Below are 19,706 nucleotides of genomic sequence, written 5' to 3'. Positions count from 1 at the left end.
AGATACCAAAAGTAAGTAATGTTTCAGGATAAGTGACCTATCAGTGCATCTGTAGATCCTTACTCTGAATCCATAATATTGTGTTGGCTCACACTAATGCTGAACCGCAAAAGGTTGAGAAAGCTTGAGAGTCCAGCAATGCATCGACCTTGTCAGAGGTTCGTTTCATACCCTCTAGTGCTCCCTGTGGGTGTCTCTGTGAATTGGCAGGTATGTGTTCTACTGCAGACTGAGCAGTTAGAAATAGGAGAAAGCATATCTACTTAAATTTTACTGCTCTATGGGGTCTCGTGATTGTAAGCCAGGGAAGGAAACTATGTGTATTTTAATGTAATATTTTTTTCCCTAATCTAATTGTATCAAAGATTATGGAAATGAATATACATCTTAAAGCACTGCTGAGGGAGTTTGCACTATAAATGAAACTCAAAGGAAGCATTCCCTCCTCAGATAGATAAAATATAACTTTGTAGCCCAATTAAGTGATTGTTTCTAATATTTGGCCATGAACTCTTCTTATTAATTCAGAAGTAATTCTCTTGTTTGTGTTATTACAAACCTCATTTAAAATGTTTAGGAGTTTAGGAGATTTTTTTTTAGTAAGACTTTTATTTATGGATTGTATACTTACGCTGGATACTTAGAGAAGTTTTGTAAGTTATTTTTAGGAAAGACTTTCTAATTATTTGCTTCGGTAAAGTAGTTCTATTTTCTTTCGGTAGGTCTGTCACGCATATTTCAAAATACATTATGTTTCATCAATCATAACTTTTATTTTACTATATCGTAATAACATTTTTTGCCTGCTACATTGAAATATGTTTACAATTTTTTAGAAGGAAAAAGTGTGTGGAAATTTGACATTGCAACATCACATGCTAGAACCAGTACAACGCATTCCACGCTACGAGATGCTTCTAAAGGACTACCTAAGGAAATTGCCTCAGGATTCTCTAGACTGGAAAGATGCTGAAAGTAAATATCTTCAGGCCATTAAAAGAGCTGTAATAAGATATTAGTAAGAGGATACTGTAAACTAAAGATGTCTTCCTTCAGGAAAGTGAAGAAGTAACTGTGAAAAGAATAATAGAATTTCTTCAAGGGATTCATAGGATTCTTTGAAAAAAGTCTGTCTGAATTGAAATTAATGTAAAAACCATAAAGCCTTTTAGTATTCTCCTTCTGGAGCACAGAAGTTTTGCCTTAGTTTTGGAGTAACACACAGGTTTTGATTTGTTTGCTTTGCAGATGATCAGGGCTTGAGGTAGCGGCTTTTTTTTTGTTTTGTTTTGTTTTGTTGGCATTTTGATTTGCTTTATGCACATTTGGAACGTATAACTGTTATTTATAAAAAAGTGAAGTTAACCTCACTGTATTTTTAAGCTTCTTCAGGGAAGAAGAACAGTCCACTTTTAAATTTCTAGAACAGCTCAAGATATTTCCGTGGGTTGCTCAAAATCACTAGCCAGATATTTTTTTGCTATATTTCATTGTTAGTACCATTACAGTAAACACTTGTAAAATGAGCTGTTTCAATGAAAAATACAGTTTGACATTCTGAACTGCTTTGAGAAAAGAAGGGAGAGACCGTGACTGTTCTTGTCACAAAAAATGTGACTAAGTGCTGAAGCACTAAAGTAATCTGCAATAATTCTCTTCTGGTCTTTACAGATTATAATATCTATTTGGTAGTTTACTTTATTATGCTGTCCACTTTACCTTGTTTTCTTTTTATGGAAAACTAAAGAAATTTATTGTACTTTGTAATTTACATAAAAATGACAAATATTTTTGTAGAATGACTCCTTTTTTTGTTTCCCATGTAATATATAAATATGTAAAAATGCAGCTTTTTGGTGATACTTTTTCCTTTTCTTCTGTCTAGAATCCCTGGAAATTATATCCACTGCAGCAAGTCACTCGAATAGTGCAATTAGAAAGATGGTAAATGATCCTTGTTTTCCTGTTCACTTTTCAATATATTGTATTTGAGTATTTGGTGAAGCTAGGAAGTGTGAATTGCAAATCTTCCCTAAAATGGCAAAAATTGTTTTCCTGGATCAAAGTGGTTGCTCCAACTTAATGTGTTTATACAGCTCCTGAGAATGATAGGCAAAATCAGGCATTGCACTTAATTCCCTCAAGTGGAAAGTGGGACACTTAGTTCCTCCCCTGGCTCAAATAACTGATATTGCACTGAACTCTTAACTTTGTTTTGTCTGTTTCTATCGGTGTAAGGATAATGTTTGTAAAGAGTAGCTACTGTTTCTCTGACCTATTGGGTGGGCACGGTAGGTACTTCATTAATATGTGAGAAGTTTTAGGAAGAAATAATGCAGAGTCTATGTATAACTGCATTTTTTAACTTGCCAAGGATATAACATATCTAAAAGTATGTCTGACTTTATCAACTAAGTTAATCAGTCAGACCATGCATACCAGGTATATTTGTTTTTCAGAGGTAACGTTCTCCAAACTTGTGCAAGCGCCTATCATTTAATTTAAACATGCTTAAAGATCTGTGCTTTCAATTAGTAAGTCTTATAACTGTATTTTCACCGTATAGGAGAATCTAAAGAAGTTGCTAGAGATATATGAGATGCTGGGAGAAGAGGAGGACATTGTGAACCCTTCAAATGAACTGATAAAAGAAGGCCAGATCCTTAAACTCGCTGCTCGCAATACGTCTGCTCAAGAACGGTATCTTTTCCTAGTAAGTACAGTGACCTGTGTTTGCAGGAGTGGCTGTATACCTTTCTAGACTTGAAAGAACTACTAAAGAGAAAGGGAAGGCTCTCTAGTTGATGTCTAGGGTGGGTGTGCTGCTCTGCAGAGCACGTGGCCTGTGGTGCCCGGGGTCATGGGGTGACTGTGGGCTGTGCCCATCAAGCTGGGAGACAGACTCAGCTGATGGTGGTCACTGTCACTGACCACCTACCACACAAGCTCATCTGAGTACACTCCATGGCTGCAGAGGTACCCTGCCTTGCTCCAGTGCTGGGAGATTGGTGTTGCACTGGATCCAGCCTATGAATGTTCACGGAGGTTGAAATGAATCACTTGCCAGACTCCTTTTCCTGTGCCCGCTGCAGTCCCTGTGGTTTCAGAGCTCTCATTTGCCAGTTCATAGCCAGATTTAGAATGTTATCTCAGGATGACTCCATGCTGAACAGGCTTATGCTCAGTGGGCTTCATTTATTTCTGACTTCTTGGCACATGCTGTCCTGGCAGCTCCATGATGTTCTCCTGGTATCTCCCAAGTCCCTCCAGAAAAACATTTAAGTGGCTGTTGATTATAAATGTGGCTCCTAGAGCATTAGAACTTTGACATTCTCATTAAATTGAAGTGTAAAAGCTTAGGATTTTAGTCCTGATGGATTGTGTGTTGAGGTTCCAGTAATGCTCATGGTCCTCTGGGAGCTTGTTAGCATGGCAGGTCATCCTCTCGACAGGCGCCTGTGTCCTGTCTTGGAACTCACAAGCTGCAGCCATACTCCCTTGATGTAGTTAATTGCTTTCCATGCATTAAAAATTGCTGATGCATTTTTGCTTATGGGCCTCTGGCATTGCCTGTTTTCTGGTTAATAAAGCCTAGTAATGAGTCATTGAGGCACAACTCCTGCTTAACTGTGCTTCAAACAAAAGGAGAAATCATTGAATAGTAAGACCTCAAATGGAGCTAGACAGCTGATTAAAATAATGTTCTCTTCATATGAGAGATGACAAGTTCAAATGTGCTATGTCTGCGATACAGACTAGGCAATAGGCTAGACAGGAATTCTATGACATAGGATTTAACTGAAGTGAGTTTTTCTTTTTAATAATTAATTTGGAGAAAAATGTGAGAGGAAAAATGTGAGAAAATTAAATACTGTAGATATGATTTAATAACTGTGCTTCCAGGCTGGGGCTTTAGACATTTAAACATTATTAAAGTTCTAGTTTTTAATAAAGGAATATATCTTTGTCCTACTCACTTACTTCTTTTTTTTTTTTTTTTTCCCTGTGATATGGAGGGTTTCAGGGAATAAAAACTCTAAGAAATGTTCTTCTATCTTGGATAAAACACAAAAAATGTCCTCAAATAATAGTAATTACAACTTCTACAAAACCAACTGGATAAATATAAATGTATACACTGAAGAAAAGAGTCCTTATTCTGCAGTTTAGAGTAGGTTTTGCAGCATTGGGGCATAAGAATGGGGTTTTTGTTTAGAAAAGCTTTACACTGGTATATAATATCTAGTCTGAGTATAGTTTGATAATAAATGCTATGAAGACTGCTGCATATACAGAGCAATTATTCTTATAGTCACTGAAGCTGTCCTTTAATCTTACTTCTAAACAAATAAGAAAAAAGTAGTTGTCTTACATGAGAAGACCAAAGCTCTTATGCATCAATTGATCAGGAAGGAGCCTGCTTCCTCACCTACCAAGTCTAGCTTTTCAATACTATCCAAACTGTGGCTTTATCTGTGTTTTTTTAGATGAAAAACCGTGTGGTTTTTTTTTCCCCCAGTTTAACAATATGTTGCTCTACTGCGTTCCCAAATTCAGCCTGGTAGGATCAAAGTTCTCAGTTCGAACCAGAGTTGGCATAGATGGTATGAAAATTATAGAAACTCATAATGAAGAATATCCACATACTTTTCAAGTGTCTGGAAAGGAACGAACACTGGAGTTGCAGGCCAGGTAAGCAGTCGTTTTAGCTAGTTTTTTTGAGGATTAAATATGTACACACAAAAGAGTGGACTAATAGATTTGGAGAAAGATGCAGTGGATGTCATTAAAATATCACTGTTTTGAAAATAGTCTGCCAAAAAATCATAAATTGTCAGTCCAAGGATCTCTCTGATTAGGAGATGCATCTACAAAGATGTGCTTGTATCCTGCTCTTGCTGAGTTACCTCCCCATTACCTTTTTGCATTACCTAGACTAAATCTTTTCTGTCTAGACTGCCCCACTTCAAATAAAGTCGGGTGTTCTACCTCTCCTTTTGGACCTGCTTCAAGATCCTATTCCTAGCAGTCAGGATTTTGTTGCAGAGAGGTGAAGGTTAAATAAGCAGGAAGATGTCCATGGTGGATACAGTTCTCTGTTGGCACCATGTATTTGGGGACAAACCATGGCTTGCTAACCCATGAGCTTGCAAGTGACTGTCCTTTATGAAATAAAACCCTTTTAAAAATTAATGAGAGTTACAGCAGTGAATATGCGAAGATAACAGATACATATTAATGTAGATATTTACCTACACTTGCACTGAATTTGAAATTAAATTGAAACTTTGAAAAATGACAGGAAAAAAAACTTTCCACTGAGGTCTATAAGACTTCTGGGACATGTTTATGCCTATCAATCACATCCACTGTAAATTGCTGTATGATATCTTGCTAAGTATTTTGCAAGTTGTTGTGCCATATACCCATTTCAGTGGTGAAAGATGGCATCTTGCTGCACTGTCTGTAAAGCTTGTTTTAATCGGAAGAAAAACTATACAGTGAAGGAAGTTTATTTTGTTAACTTTCCTCTATTAGCAGTAATTGAAAGTTTATTGCACTAGTTTGTTTTGGGTGTGAGAAACCCACCTTTTAATCTTTTGCTTTATGATCATTATTGGAAGGCATTAAGTCTGTACAAAATTGTGAAGGAATAAGTACCAAACAAGGTCTTATTCATATATATTAGAATAATCTTTATTAATGTATGAGTATTGTATGTATGCTATATCTTAATGTCCTTAATTCATGAGCTTGTATTAACAATATTGCATATTTAGTTTACTCTCAGGGTATTTTTTATTAGTAGCCTTCTATTTACTTTTCAGACTACTACTGAATTACATTTTAAATTACTGTTTTCAAACAGTATCTAAGGAGGAGGCCACTTTTGAAGTGTTAGTTCTCATGTTTCTAACACAATGTTTGCAGATAAACTTTTTCTTACTAGCACTAGCCAGTAGTTTCTAATAGTATTATTACTTGTGATATAAGATGCCTTTCCAAAGATTTGAATGTCAAAGTTCTGCTGATATATTTAAAGGCAAAGCTGTCATACAAGATTAGGGTTGGATATGCTTCCTCTCTTATCTTTGACTTGTCTGTTTATCTCATCTGTACTACTGTTAAGTCATCTGTATCTGGTCTGATGCATAAAAGGGACATTTCTGCTGTTTGGTTTACAATATTAAAACAATATTCTTTTAGTTTAATTGGATGCAATTCCTGTCACTGTTGAGAAAAGCAACAACAAAAAAGCATTAAGGAAATCACTTTGGGAAGGGAGTGGGATTTAAGACGTACACAGGAGAAATGTGTATTAGTATGTGAACTTATAAGTGATGAAATGTGAGGAGAAAGACACACCTAGGCTGTGCATTGTCCTCTTTTCCTCTCTATCCTGATTTAAAAAGTAATAATCATTACAAAAGTCTAACAATGAAAATACTATTGCTACTTTTAAATGCATTGACATTTAACTTATTACTTGAATTCACTTCTTAGTGGTTGCAAATTTGTGAAGCCTAAGGTCATGGTTTTGCTTTCTGGTTTGGTTTGTTTTTTTAAAGTTTGACAGTTAAAAATTAATATTGTTTAAATTTAAATTCTTGAGAATTACTTCAGAATTACTTGGCTTTTGCAAGAAGTTGTTGATAGTGAAGTGTTTCCTGAACCAGTCTTGGACTAATGTATTGAAATATTTCTTTTAGTTCTGAACAAGATAAAGAAGAATGGATAAAGGTAAATTCATCTACCTTCTTTATTTTCTAAGCACTTTTTCACTGAAGCAATCAAAAAAGTAATATTCATATTTTCTGTCTGTACCTTCCCTCTGCTGATCGAGAACTGGTCAGAATGCCGAGTCTGTTTTTAATTTAACATGTTTGAGGAATTTCTCCACTGTTTCCTTAGGCACTTCAGAGTACTATTGAAGTTTTTCAGCAGAGGAATGAAACTTTCAGAAACGCTATTGCTAAAGAATATGAAGACATGCCTGTTGAGGTTTCTGTAAGTTGCTGTTATTCCTTTGTAACCTTCTTAGTACCCGTTTTGTTCTTCAGTTAGTGGAAAAAGTTTGGCAGAAACTTTGTTTTCAAACTCATTGTTCTTATAGCAGAGTAATTACAGAGTAGTCATCTTGTTGGTAATTGTTTTTCTTCATAATGCTGAATCCTATAAACAAGCCTCTTTCTCTCTTGAAACTGTTAACAGAGCACCCTTTCAGTGATGCATCGTGATTTTTGACTGAGTCCTTTGTTGTTTCTTTTATAGATTTCAAAATGCATCTTGAGCTATGTTTTGCCATTTCCTTTCCAGAGGAAGAGAATAATTATTTTCTCTATTTCAAGCACTGTGCAACTTTTTACTAGCTTTTTTTTTTTTTATTCTCTCGTCCTCCTCCTGCCCCTGCTTCAGAACGCCGAGCTTGGGAAGAGAGCACCGAGGTGGATACGGGACAACGAAGTGACCATGTGCATGAAGTGCAAGGAGCCATTTAATGCCCTGACAAGGAGAAGGCACCACTGCCGAGCATGTGGACATGTGAGTGCAAAGCCCTACTGCCTGTAGCTGGTCAGCAGGCTTGGGAATGTCTCCAAGCATCTGCTTGACTTCCCGTGACTCCTTGTTATCATAGAATAGCTTGGGTTGGGAGGGACCTTAAAAATCATCTAGTTCCAACCTCCCTGCTCTGGGCAGGCACACCTTCTACTAGACCAGGTTGCTCAGAGCCCCATCCAGCCTTCCAGGGATGGGGCATCCCTACCTTGTCTGGGCAGCCTGTTCCATTGCTGTGCAGTTTGTTGCTGCACTTGTAGCTGAAAGAAGCAGCTCTGCATTAGCACAAAGGACCCTCTGTCTGCTTTAGCTGGCATACTAAATTTGGAAGTAATTTGGAGCAGTGGAAGATGCATGTTTGTGTAAAATGCCCCAAGTCCCTGGACATACTGTATTGCTAGTTTTGAGTGGCCTCCACTAATATGAACAGTTTCAAGACCATATTAAGCTGGCATAATCCAGCATTATTTCTGGCAGCACTGGCTGCCTCCTCTTTCCATTCTGCTACATCCTCTCTCCTCTTTGCAAGAAGACCATGAAACCCTGCAGTTATTCACTGAGTTAACTTGGAGCTCTTCCCAGCTGGGTTCACTGTGTGACTGTGTGAACATGTGCATCAGGGAAGGCGAGAATGTTAGGATGGGGAAAGAATATTGCTGCTGCTTTCCGTGTAGGATGTTACAGTAACATATCCAAATAGTGGTATGACTTGAGAGTTTTTAGAAGTTAACAAAAGAAGAGGAAACAAACTTCCTTCTCTTGGTATCCAGCAGCTATGCCTTTCTCCACCAGAGGGTGGTACAAGCCCAGGTTTAATATTTGTATGATTTCTTTCTAATGTTTTTATGTGGTATGAAGACTTACTGCATTCATAACGCTGCTTTTAAGCTTTGCAGGACACTTGAGACTTTTACAGAAGCTCCGAATTATTGATTCTGGGTTTTTTTCCCCCTAGTCATTCTGTTTTAAAACTCCATTAATCTTAAAACTGCACCCTTCCTTTTTATTTCCCCTTTTGTTTTGACTCCTAACTGCTTCTCTCTACTGCCATTCTATCACATCTCCTTGCACTTTAATTTTAAAACATTTTTTCGTGGGAGTTAATTTGGGTCAGCAATGGCTTTCCAGCAGTAACTAATGGGGAATACTTCACTAGTATTCCCTAGAGCTACTAGCTGAAGGTACTGATCTAGATTAGTGCTGCAAAGCCCTGGCCCACAATAAAATTCTCTTCATGTGTCTGACTGATTCAAGTCCATTTGCCTACCTCTCTTTTTTGAAATAACCACACTCATATTTTTTATTCAGAGCTTCTTTTTTCACCTGAAAAAAGAATTCTGTGGAAAAATATTTCTCATGAAAGAACTTCTCTCAAAATCTCTCTTGCATTTCCTTTATATCTGTAGTGAAAAGAAAAATCGGGAAAAATCAGTGTGATATTGCCTTATCAATTCTAAAAGTATAAATTATATATATATAAATTTTAACCTGTTAATATTTATTAACAGGTTAAACAACTAGTCATTTCTGATTTTGTCATATTTTTTTAATCATTAAAAGGGCATCTCAATTGTAGGTTTCATTCATTCACAGAACCTCATTTCTGATAGAAAACCATATAGTAAATCTACCTTTTCACATTGGCGTCTAAAGAAACTGTAGGATTTTCTTCCTGCAGCATGACTTGTACTAAATTCTGATTCTATATCCAATTTTAATCTACAGATGTAATTGAAAGCCTAATATGATTTTATGCAAACTACAAAACTTGTGCTAAGTAAATAGTAAAAAGCACTTCTAGTTAAGAAGTAATGGCAAAAATTTGGAAAATCATTATTTTCAGTTATTTTTGACATGTTATAAAGGCATTATCTATCTTGTTCAATATAACTAAAAATGTACAAAGTAGAATAATACTAATTTTAATTAAATTATATTTTCATAAAGCTTCATAAATACTTAAACTTTATATGTATGTTATCTTTTTTGTTTCTAAGGTGGTTTGCTGGAAATGTTCTGATTACAAGGCACATCTTGAATATGATGGCAATAAATTGAACAAAGTCTGTAAGGACTGCTATCATGTTATAATTGGTTGTACAGACAGTGAAGAAAAGAAGAAGAAAGGCATCTTGGAGGTATGTCATTCAAAAATACTATATATGCATGGATGCTATGATTTTGGCTCATCAGTAGGTGAAAAATGGTAGCATTCTTGCAGGGCTTATTTTTTGTTTGAGAAATAAAAACCATGTGGATCAAACTCATCCTGTCCAATAGATTTTTGGCCTTCAGCATTCACCTTTGCAATACTGCTTTGTTTCTTACAACTTTTTTTAAGGGGGAATTACAGACCGTGGAGGTTGTTTTCTTATTTCGGTTACATCAGCTCCTGTGATGAGACATTACCTTTCCTTATAAATCTTCAGTTTTCTTCTTCTGTGTTTAAGCTTTCACAGCAACAAACCCCACAGCTACTGCAGTGATTCTTGAAAACATATACCCAGGCTGAAAGAACTGGGGATGGAAAAGAGGAGAATGGGGGAGAATTTTGCTCTTCAGAGTCTGAGGAGTAAGATAGTTTTGATCAGTATATACAATGTACCTTTAAGTTGTCGAGCTGCTCTCAGCTTTTGACATCTAAAAATTCAAGGTCTCAAGCAGACAATAAAGAACCATGTTTCTCTTATGATCGGGGGAGAACGAGGCATTTTAGAATTGTAATTAACCTCCACATTTCTTAAATGCCCTTTGATAGGCCCTTTTAAAATTCCTGTCATACACTAGAGAAAGAGCATCCTAACTTTATCAAGACATATATTTATATTGGGAATTAGTAAAGAATAATTGACCCTGGAGCTAAATGCCAATAAGGAAAGAAGGTAAAATTAAAATACAGATTATAATTCCATACACAGTTCTTAAGTGTAGTCAAGCCAACATGGATCAACTATACTCTCTTCAGCAAGACAGAGTAAGGAGCGCAGAACTCCACTGGCTTCCCTTAGAGTCGAGATACTGCTGTTTCTTGGCATGATGGCTTTTATAAGGCAGTTGAAGGAGATACAGAGCGTCTCAGAAATGTTTGTCTGCAAGCTGGATCTCTTGGCAACAGAGTGGTTGGTACCATGTTGCAGCATTTAGACAGTACCGCTGGTGAGAGAGGAAAAAAGTCAATGCAAGGAGATTTTAACACATAGTCACTGTGTACTTTATAATTGTCTCAGGTTCACTATTTAACCTGAGTAGCATGTCACTCTGTCTTCAGAGTGCCTTCTTTTCTCTAGCATTAGTGCTTGCATGCTTATGTTATTCTTAGAAAAGTGTTTGGATCTGATCCCGTCATAATATTTTGACTGTCAAAATAGATTGGTTGTCATGTTGGGTAATTAGTGGCACTTCAATGCCTAACATGATGTTATTTTGGAAATCAGACGTTGTAGATACTCAGATTCAGAGAAAGGCTAGTTGTGGTGGCAAAATGAATTTTGGAGAGATCTAGAAGTCTATAATCCAAAATTGCTGATGAAAAAAGGAATAGATTACACATGTTAAGGGAATACATGTTGTGATTGTATATGTTTAATATATATATTCTCCATAAATCCGGTCCTTCATGGTCTTTCTTGGGTATTTCCTGAAGCTCTTTTGCAGATGCTATCCAAGATTTTACATGAATGATGATAAATTTCTGCTTTTCTGGCCTGTATATTTTTAATCTTTATTTAAGGAAAGTTTTTGTTCCTTTTTATGCTTTGTACTATCTCCCAGATTGAATCTGCAGAAGTCTCTGGAAACAGTGTCATATGTAGCTTTCTTCAGTACATGGAAAAGTCGAAGCCCTGGCAGAAAGCTTGGTGTGTTATACCTAAACAGGAAGCTCTTGTGCTCTACATGTATGGTGCTCCACAGGTACGTGCAGAGAAAATGGAAAAGGTTTTAGTAATTATTGTCACTGACATCTGAGGAAGAGAAGTCAAATAGCTTGGGAATGCAGGATAGATCCAAGTGTTTTCACCAGCCTGTATAGCAAACGAGAGGTAGTGGGCAGATTAGTTGTCTGTTCTTAACCAAGAACTTCTTCTTCTTAGGATGTTAAAGCTCTGGCTACAATTCCCCTTCTGGGCTATACAGTGGATGACACTCCAAGAAGTGCTGACCTCCCACACAGCTTCAAACTGACCCAGTCTAAATCTGTGCACAGCTTTGCTGCTGACAATGAGGAACTGAAACAGAAATGGCTAAAAGTTATCCATTTAGCTGTCAAAGGTGAGACACCAGAATGTCAAAATGAACTGCAAGTGAATTTAGAAGAGCAGCCTGAATCTTCTAAAAGATCTGAATGCTGAAGCTTGAGAACACATGACATTTTTAAAAGATTTCAGTTGAAATTGTGGTTAACCTTTGTGTTAACCTTTATTTGCTCAATCAAGAAAAAAGCAAAAAAAAAAAAAAGAAAAAGAAACTTCTTACTACCATACACATCTTGGCACTTTATGTTTGGGAAAAATTCTGGTCTTTTTAGGGATCTTTTTCTTATATTTATGTTCTGTCAATAAAAGAGATGTACAGGTTCATTTAAGAGACTTTTTAAAAAAATGTGAATGCTATTAAAAATACTTACTAACTTTACTGTACTACTTGTTTGTCATAATGCAATTTTTTTTTTTTTTGAGAATCCAGTTGCTCTTCAGTTAACATTTGCTACTTTCATTAAGAATGCAAATATTTTAAGCTTCCTACTTACATGTTAGGACTTGCAACAGGATAAAAGATATACCTCCACATTGCCAAAATAGATCTGTACTTAAACATGCAGGGACAGTTTGGTTTAATGTACGTAGTTTATAGATTGATTTCCACAGATCTGTACATATGTTGTATTCACTTGTCTCTTTTTACTTAAAATAATGCAAATTTCTTTCACTGGTATATTGGCTTTTAAGGTTTCAGTTTCTCAAGGAAAAAAAAAATCTAATGATTTTCAATCTAGAAATAAATGCCTAAAATATGAGAAAACTATATATAATATATGTACAGTATTAAAAATGTACAATACTTGATTTGTGCTTTGATTTCATGATTCTGGGTTCCTCTTAGTGAATAATTTATTTTAAAAAAGCATGTTTTCTATTTGAAATTAAACACAGTCCTAAATTGAAAAATACTGTTCAGTGACTTGTTTTAATAGCTGACACTTAATGATCTTGATATTTTTATGCATCAAAAAAATAGCAGTGATGTAAGTGGCATGCAATGGACATATGAGTTCCAGTTGTGTTTTAAACGAGTAGTCGCTTTTCTTTGGTGTCCTATCACTGGTAGCTTTTAAGAGTGCAGTAGTTTGTTACTCAAATGCAATATGTGGTTTGAGAAAAGCAACAGATTCTAATAACCTGCTGGGAACGTGTGTATTTGCTACTATGGTTATCGAAACAAAAGAACATTTTGAACTTAAGTTTTTTAATTTTTGCAGAAGATTAGATCCTCTAATACTTATTTATGACAACAGTCTTCAAGGATTATTGTTGTAAGGTGGAGCCTGCTTTATAAAAGTTCAGTATGAAGTCTGAGCTTGCAAATCTCAAGTTGTGTTAACTAACATTATTTGTTTTCTTTGTCTGTGAATAAGGACTTGTTAGCTTTACAATATTAAGTTCCTTATGAACTTTCATTCCTGTTAGAGTTTTTATACACAGAGGCAAATGACCTCCCCAAAATTTTTGCTGTAATTATCCTTGGATGAAATATGAAAAACTCAGAAGTAGTGATTGACTATCAAGTAGACAATTAAGATCATTGCTGTCTTTCCTTTTCTGAACCCTTAGAGGAGGGGAAATATGTAACTTCTACAATCAACTTGTCATAAGACCATTCAGGAGTCTTCTCAATATATCTGCAATCTGTATTTTAAATTCTGCCAAGCTGAAGAGCTCAGGTTCAAGTCCAGTTTTATTAGTAACATGAGGGCAGATTTAAATTGATGCTTTTTTACAACGAGTTTGCCAAACTAGTTATTCACTGAACTCCTGTTCCCACTTTACTCTTTCTGCGACATTATAGGGAAAAAAAAAAACCCAACTTGTTTTGCATTTAACAAAGGATTGTTAAATTTTTAGCTCCAAGCGTACATGAGCATGCACTGTCCATTGTTCCTTCACAAGAAGAATGTCATGCAACTTAATGTTAGTAGGATGGATTTTGCTCTCACCTGCACAAATCCAAAATCTACCATAGCCTTTAAATTTCAAAGCTTTACACCAGTGTTAGTAATGATCAGGACATGGTATTGTAGAGTACTAACTCTGCAGCTGAGTTTTGTGCACGTCAGTTCTGAATTCTTCCTTGGGTGCCCCGTGTGTCCAGATTATTCTGCTTGATACTCTAGTATTACTTTTATCTAATGTGCAAGCTCTTCTGTAATTCTCTAAGAGATTTTAAGTTACTTCTACTGTCGGCTGTGTTTACCTTTATTAATAGGCAGCTCAAGCCTGTTTTGGTTCATGTTGGTGAGTACCAACAGGTCTTTGCCAAGGTATCCCTAGCTAATACATGTCACCTTGTGCATACCTTGGCAAGGGATGGGGGGACATTCAGGTAAGCAAGAAGAACTCTCAGTAGCTATCTTTCTTTCATGGTCATCTCCCCAAACTGGGTATCTTCTACAAGAGCCTCCAGTGCAATTGTGGGATATGGAGAGTTGTCTTACCATATGTCAATTTATAAAAAACGGTTTCCCATGGTCAAGTTGTAGACTGTAAGGGAAGAAGTTGCCTTAGAAGAGTTCCCAGATAAGATGGACTGAGCTATACTGAAAATAATATGATGGGATGACTGTAATCATAGAATTGGTTCGGTTGGAAAAGATCTCTAGGATCATTGAATCCAGCAATTACCCAGCACTGCCAAGTCCATCACTAATCATGTCCCTAAGTGCCACATGTCTTTTAAATACGTACTGGGATGGTGACTTAACTCCTTCACTGGGCAGCCTGTTCCAACACTTGACCACTCACTTGGTGAAGAAATATTTCCTGATACCAAATTTAACCTCCCCTGGTGCAACTTGCCATTTCCTCTTGTCCTGTTGCTTGTTATGTGGGAGAAGAGACCAACCCCCACCTCACTGTAGTCTCCTTTTAGGTAGTTGTAGAAAGCAATAAAGGCCTCTGTGAACCTCCTTTTCTCCAGACTAAACACCCCCCCTTCCTCCAGTCACTCGTTATCAGACTTTTGCTCCAGACCCTTCCCCAGCTCTGTTGCCCTTCTCTGGACACACTCCAGCACCTCAATGTCTTTCTCGTTGTGAGGGGCCCAAAACTGATCACAGGATTCGAGGTGCCAAGTACAGGGGGGCAGTCACTGCCCTGGTCCTGCTGGACACATTATTGCTGATACAGGCCAGGGTGCCATTGGCCTTCTTGGGGACGTGGGCACACTGCTGGCTCGTGTTCAGCGGCTGTTCACCAGCATCTCAGGGCCTTTTCCACTGGGCAGCTTTCCAGCCACTCTTCCCCAAGCCTGTAGTGCTGCCTGGGATTATTGTGACCCATATGCAGATCCTGGCACTTTGCCTTGTTGAATCTCATACAGATGGCTTGACCCATTGATCCAGCCTTTCCAGGTCCTGGAAGAGCCTTCTTATCCTCCAGCAGACCAACATCCTGCACAGACTGGTGCTGTGTAGTATATTCTGTTTTCTAAGCTCCTGCAAACTGAATTCTAAGTCAAGTAGGAAGCCCTATTCCAGCTAAATTATTAGGAAAATGATTGGAAGCAGCAGTTTCTGTGCTGCCTTATTGTTATAGTGGTATTGAGTAGCTGAAGCTGCTTGAATGGTTGCAGCATCTCCCAGATGAAGCCCTGAGTTTGGGCATAAACTATTTGAAATGAAGTTATTGGGAGTTATTTATTTGGATGTTAACCTCATGTTTACTCTCAGCCATTAAAATTTATATAGCACAGGGTATTTTATTTACCCTAGTGAGACCTATTTCATGTTCTCATAATCAGTTGCTTGGTCAGAATTGTTCTCTTCTGAGTCAGAATGCTTTGGCACTCAAATATGTGTTTCTGTGTGCATTTTGTAGGAAAAATATGTGCTACAGATATTAAAGGGCATCAGAAGATGGAGAAATTGCTTTAAATTTAACCACCCTGTTTTCTTCATTCTCCACAGACAAGCCCTCCTACAGCATCCAAAACTTTAAATTGTAAATTATGACTGCAGAGGAACAAATTCAAGGTCGTAACTGCTGTGGCTTAAGTGTTATGGCCAAAGCAGTCAAATTAAACCCATCATTCTAACAAGGTAGAAACTGTTCCCACTTCTACTGTTAAATTCTTAAAGGAAAAGAAAAAAGGCATTAAATTTCTTGGCATAAAGCTCTGTGTGTAAGGAATAAACTGTAACTGAGCGTTCATTCATAATACATGAATGTATGTGAATGGCTCTGCTGAATTACTTAAGCTTTGCAATTCTTGTGTTCAAGAAATGCTTGTTTCTCACTTTAAAAGTGATCAGTCTTCTGTGCGATTTAAAGCAGATCAAAAGTTATTTTGTGTGATTTTGTCTGTGTTCAACCAGAACAATGGCTTAATTTTATCATTAGTATTTTTTGGAGCATAGTAATATATTTTTTGAAATTACTTATTCCCCCCCATCACCTCATCATGGGAAAATAGTGTATCACGACATCTGCATGTCTGTGCCACTTGTCCAAACCCTCTGAAAATTCTTTTTGGGTATCAGGTACTCCTGCTTGGTTGAAGAGCTGCTATAAAACCTAGATCATCTAGTACTTTCAAATCCCTTTACTCTGAGTAGTTTTGTTTATTCCAGAACATATTTAACTTATATGTGCAAAATAGATATTGAGAATACAAAACATCCTCTTCTATTTGGAGTAGAATATTAAACCACTTTAATTGCACGTAAATATACAGTGGCACCTTCTTTATGCAAAACCATCTCAAAGTGCTTTATAAATCTCCTCAAAGATTCTAAGTCCCTATCCTAGGAAAGAGGGGTTTTATTCTTTGTGTTTTCAAATTATGGATGAAGACAAGGCACTGATTAAATGTAGAATAAATACACTACCACCTAAGTAAAATTTAGGTGAGATTATAGAAATATGCTCCAAAGATTTCCAAGTGGAGTCAGAAGGAAAAAAAATATATATACATATATAAAAAAAATAATCAAGTGTGAAAGATGTGGAACCATTTGACAGGTTGTTTTGGTTCATCACCACATAGCTAGTATAAACAATGGTCAGCTTTTCATTTCAAGACAAAATGAAATAAAAATTAACAGGGAGTAGTGGTTCCTTATACTGAAGGAAAGGCTTTCAGGAAAGAAATAAACGTTCCACGTCGAAATAATTCTAAGCAATAACAAAGGGGCTTTCTTCATAAATCTGTTTAGAGGTCTTTAGCTGGTATAAACCAGCATAGACCTGCTGGAGCTGTTCTACCTTCAGTGATTTAAATTCACTTAGAATCTGCCTTACATATATAAAAACACTTGTGGAAGATCAAACTTTCACCAGTTTGGTAGCTGCTGACATACTATGTCTCATCTGGAGTCACAGTGGTCAGGTGGACTTCAGCTGAGTTTCAGTTAGAGGTAATTGATGTAAAGGTGTATGTAAACAGCTGGAAATCTATATCCAAAAGTAAATGACTGGAGAAAAATAATTTCGTGGCAGAATTGACTATCCCTAAGATAAATCCATTGGTGAAATGGGCCTCATTCTTAGTCTGTGGTGTGCTGTTATTTGAAATCTGAAATGAAATACATGGAGTTGAATGTTTTTTTTTTTCCTCTAGTCTGTGGCCCTATTGGTGTGAGGAATTTACCTAGCTGGTTCTGACCTGTGGGACTGTAGTGAAGTATGTTCCTTGGATAGAAGTTTTAATCTGCTAGTCAGATTGTTTCCTAAATCCTTTTCCTTTAACAGAACATAACATTAACTTAATGGTTACATCTGTGTGTATATACACATATGTATATGTATGTGTGTATATGTATATATGTGTATTTATATTTGAGACTATTATTCAGATGACTTGTTTTCAAGCAGTATTTTACAATCAAAAAATACACTGTGCTGCATTCAAAAGAGAATGTGTATTGACTGTGTTGAGTGTTCTTTTCAGAAGAAAAAAATCGACAGAAGTAGATCTGCTGTTGTGGCATGTTTACTATTTCAGCCTAAAAAAAGCAAGCAAAAAACCCCCCACAAACATGCAAATTCCAGTAAGGCATTCAATCAGCTTCCTTTGAAACCTCGTAATTAAATTTCTTCCCAGTCTTAACTATGGCATTTTATTTCCCCCCTTCCTCTTTCTAGCACAAATGAATGTAAAACATGTTTTTTTCTCTATTAAAATCCCCCAGTAGATTTCTTTGAATAAAACATGTTTGCAACCACTGCATAACACCAGCCTATTTCTGTTTATAGTTCATCTTTGTAGATTCATTAACTGTTTATGGTGGAAACATTCAGAAAAGGGGGAACTGTATCAAAGCATTTTTGCATGTATGTGCCCTAGTATGTTTAAGAAGCCAAATTTTATTGCATATAGGGAACAGTTGGCAATAGAAATTTTGTTTTTTCTATCAGTAAATTTTCTGTTCTTCAGCCCACACAGCAGATTAATACATTAATTTTAGTAGGAGCTGGATCAGCTGTAATGTTTGATATCAGAATTACAGGCTCTACATGTTAATTTCCCTTCATTATGGAAACATTTCTGATTTTAATTGCAAAAGCCCCTTTTTAAAAAAATACTAATATTTGGAAGAGGTGTAAATTTGTTTTGGTTTTGCCAGAAAGTGAATAATATTAAAAAGGTGAAATTTAAATGCCATTGTAAGTTGTGCAAATTTGACATTTTTATGGTCAATAAGTATATGAATGTAAAAAAATGAAGATATTGTACATATTTTATGTAATATATGTATATTTGGTCCTAAGGGGGGGTGGAGATTGTAAAAATTAAGCACTTTAATTCATGTTGAGTACTTAAAAGAAATTTGTATCATGTAAAATAAAAGCATAATTAAATAAGTATTGCTGGTTGGTTTTTTTTTCTTGGTTTTTTTTTTGTTTGGTTTTGGTTTTTTGGGTTGTTTTGTCCACCTACTGTTCTCTTTGTTGATCAAATCTTTAATCTTTAACGTATTTCCAGTTGTGTGTGTGCTTGTAAGGACCTATCTGTTTTGGTACACTCTATCTAATTTGCTGAAGTGCTGGTTACTCACAAGTACTGCTAAGTCGATGAAAGATGTATTCTGAGTTTATGAAGGGTGGATATAATGCTATGACATTGCTAGGAAAGATACAAGGTGTGGTCCCTGCAATCCTGAGTTTAGGTCCAGATTTCTTTAGTGGGAATGTGACCAGTAAATTTTGTGAGCTGCTCGGCATGATCTCTTGTGCACTGAATTAAAGTGGTGCTTCAAAGCAAAAAAATGATCAGGTTAGTTAGCTGGATGATCATCCTAAGCATAAACAACTTGGATTCTTTAAATTCCTTCACTGGCTAAGCATACATTCAGTTTAAGGAAGTGCCACTTAAGCTGCAACTACTCCTTTTCCAAGTGTGGTTTAGCAGACCATTTACAATTGCCTCCAATTTCAATTATCTGTACACATTAGACCTGTTTTGATTGTATCTGATTTATTCTTGGTATTCTTCTGCAGATGGGCACGGTGTTGCAGAAAAGACTTCTCTCAAAACAGAGAGAGGAAAAGTTACTGTAGTACTTGTTAGTTCCTATCTGGAAGGAGTTGCATACAAGAATTTTGTTTAGTTTCTACTTCTTCTCTTTGGAAACACAGTAAACAAATTAGTATTTGAAATCAGCACTGACGGACCATGGCGAGTAATGCTTCCCTCTCCATTTATGCAATTTTTCCTACTAATTTTTCTGGTTTTTTTTTCCCCCCACTGTGATTAACTCTGTTCCAAACCCACTATTTTCCCCATTAAACACAATGCCCTGCCTTCTTCATGGAGACAAAATAACAGAGTTTACCCTACAACGTGCTTTAACAAGAAAACACAATTAAAAAAAAATCAAGCTACAGGAAATCTGCAATCACAGCTCCTACTTAATTCCTTTAAATAAGTACTGTTTA

The 19,706-nt window shown here is 36.4% G+C and overlaps 1 protein-coding gene across 5 annotated transcripts in view; it reads left to right on the top strand.

The window, feature by feature from the left end:
* The window catches only part of FGD4 (FYVE, RhoGEF and PH domain containing 4), a 111,698-nt gene extending 93,080 nt beyond the window's left edge, over positions 1-18,618 (top strand). For all 5 annotated transcript variants that reach the window (XM_051784538.1, XM_051784541.1, XM_051784543.1 and 2 more), the window contains exons 8-17: positions 837-975; positions 1,886-1,944; positions 2,567-2,713; positions 4,520-4,692; positions 6,711-6,741; positions 6,913-7,008; positions 7,417-7,542; positions 9,555-9,695; positions 11,329-11,469; positions 11,649-18,618. In XM_051784538.1, coding sequence (XP_051640498.1) covers positions 837-975; positions 1,886-1,944; positions 2,567-2,713; positions 4,520-4,692; positions 6,711-6,741; positions 6,913-7,008; positions 7,417-7,542; positions 9,555-9,695; positions 11,329-11,469; positions 11,649-11,906 — 1,311 coding nt within the window. In that variant the 3' untranslated portion in view covers positions 11,907-18,618. The remainder of the gene's footprint in view (positions 1-836; positions 976-1,885; positions 1,945-2,566; positions 2,714-4,519; positions 4,693-6,710; positions 6,742-6,912; positions 7,009-7,416; positions 7,543-9,554; positions 9,696-11,328; positions 11,470-11,648) is intronic.
* Positions 18,619-19,706: the final 1,088 nt, after the last annotated feature.

This window comes from Manacus candei, unplaced genomic scaffold (assembly GCF_025592945.1).
Source record: "Manacus candei isolate 608988 ecotype Guabito, Panama unplaced genomic scaffold, ASM2559294v1 h1tg000018l, whole genome shotgun sequence".
Lineage (NCBI taxonomy): Eukaryota > Metazoa > Chordata > Aves > Passeriformes > Pipridae > Manacus > Manacus candei.
Note: the sequence above shows the minus strand (reverse complement) of the source record. Positions and strands in the feature narration are given on the sequence as shown.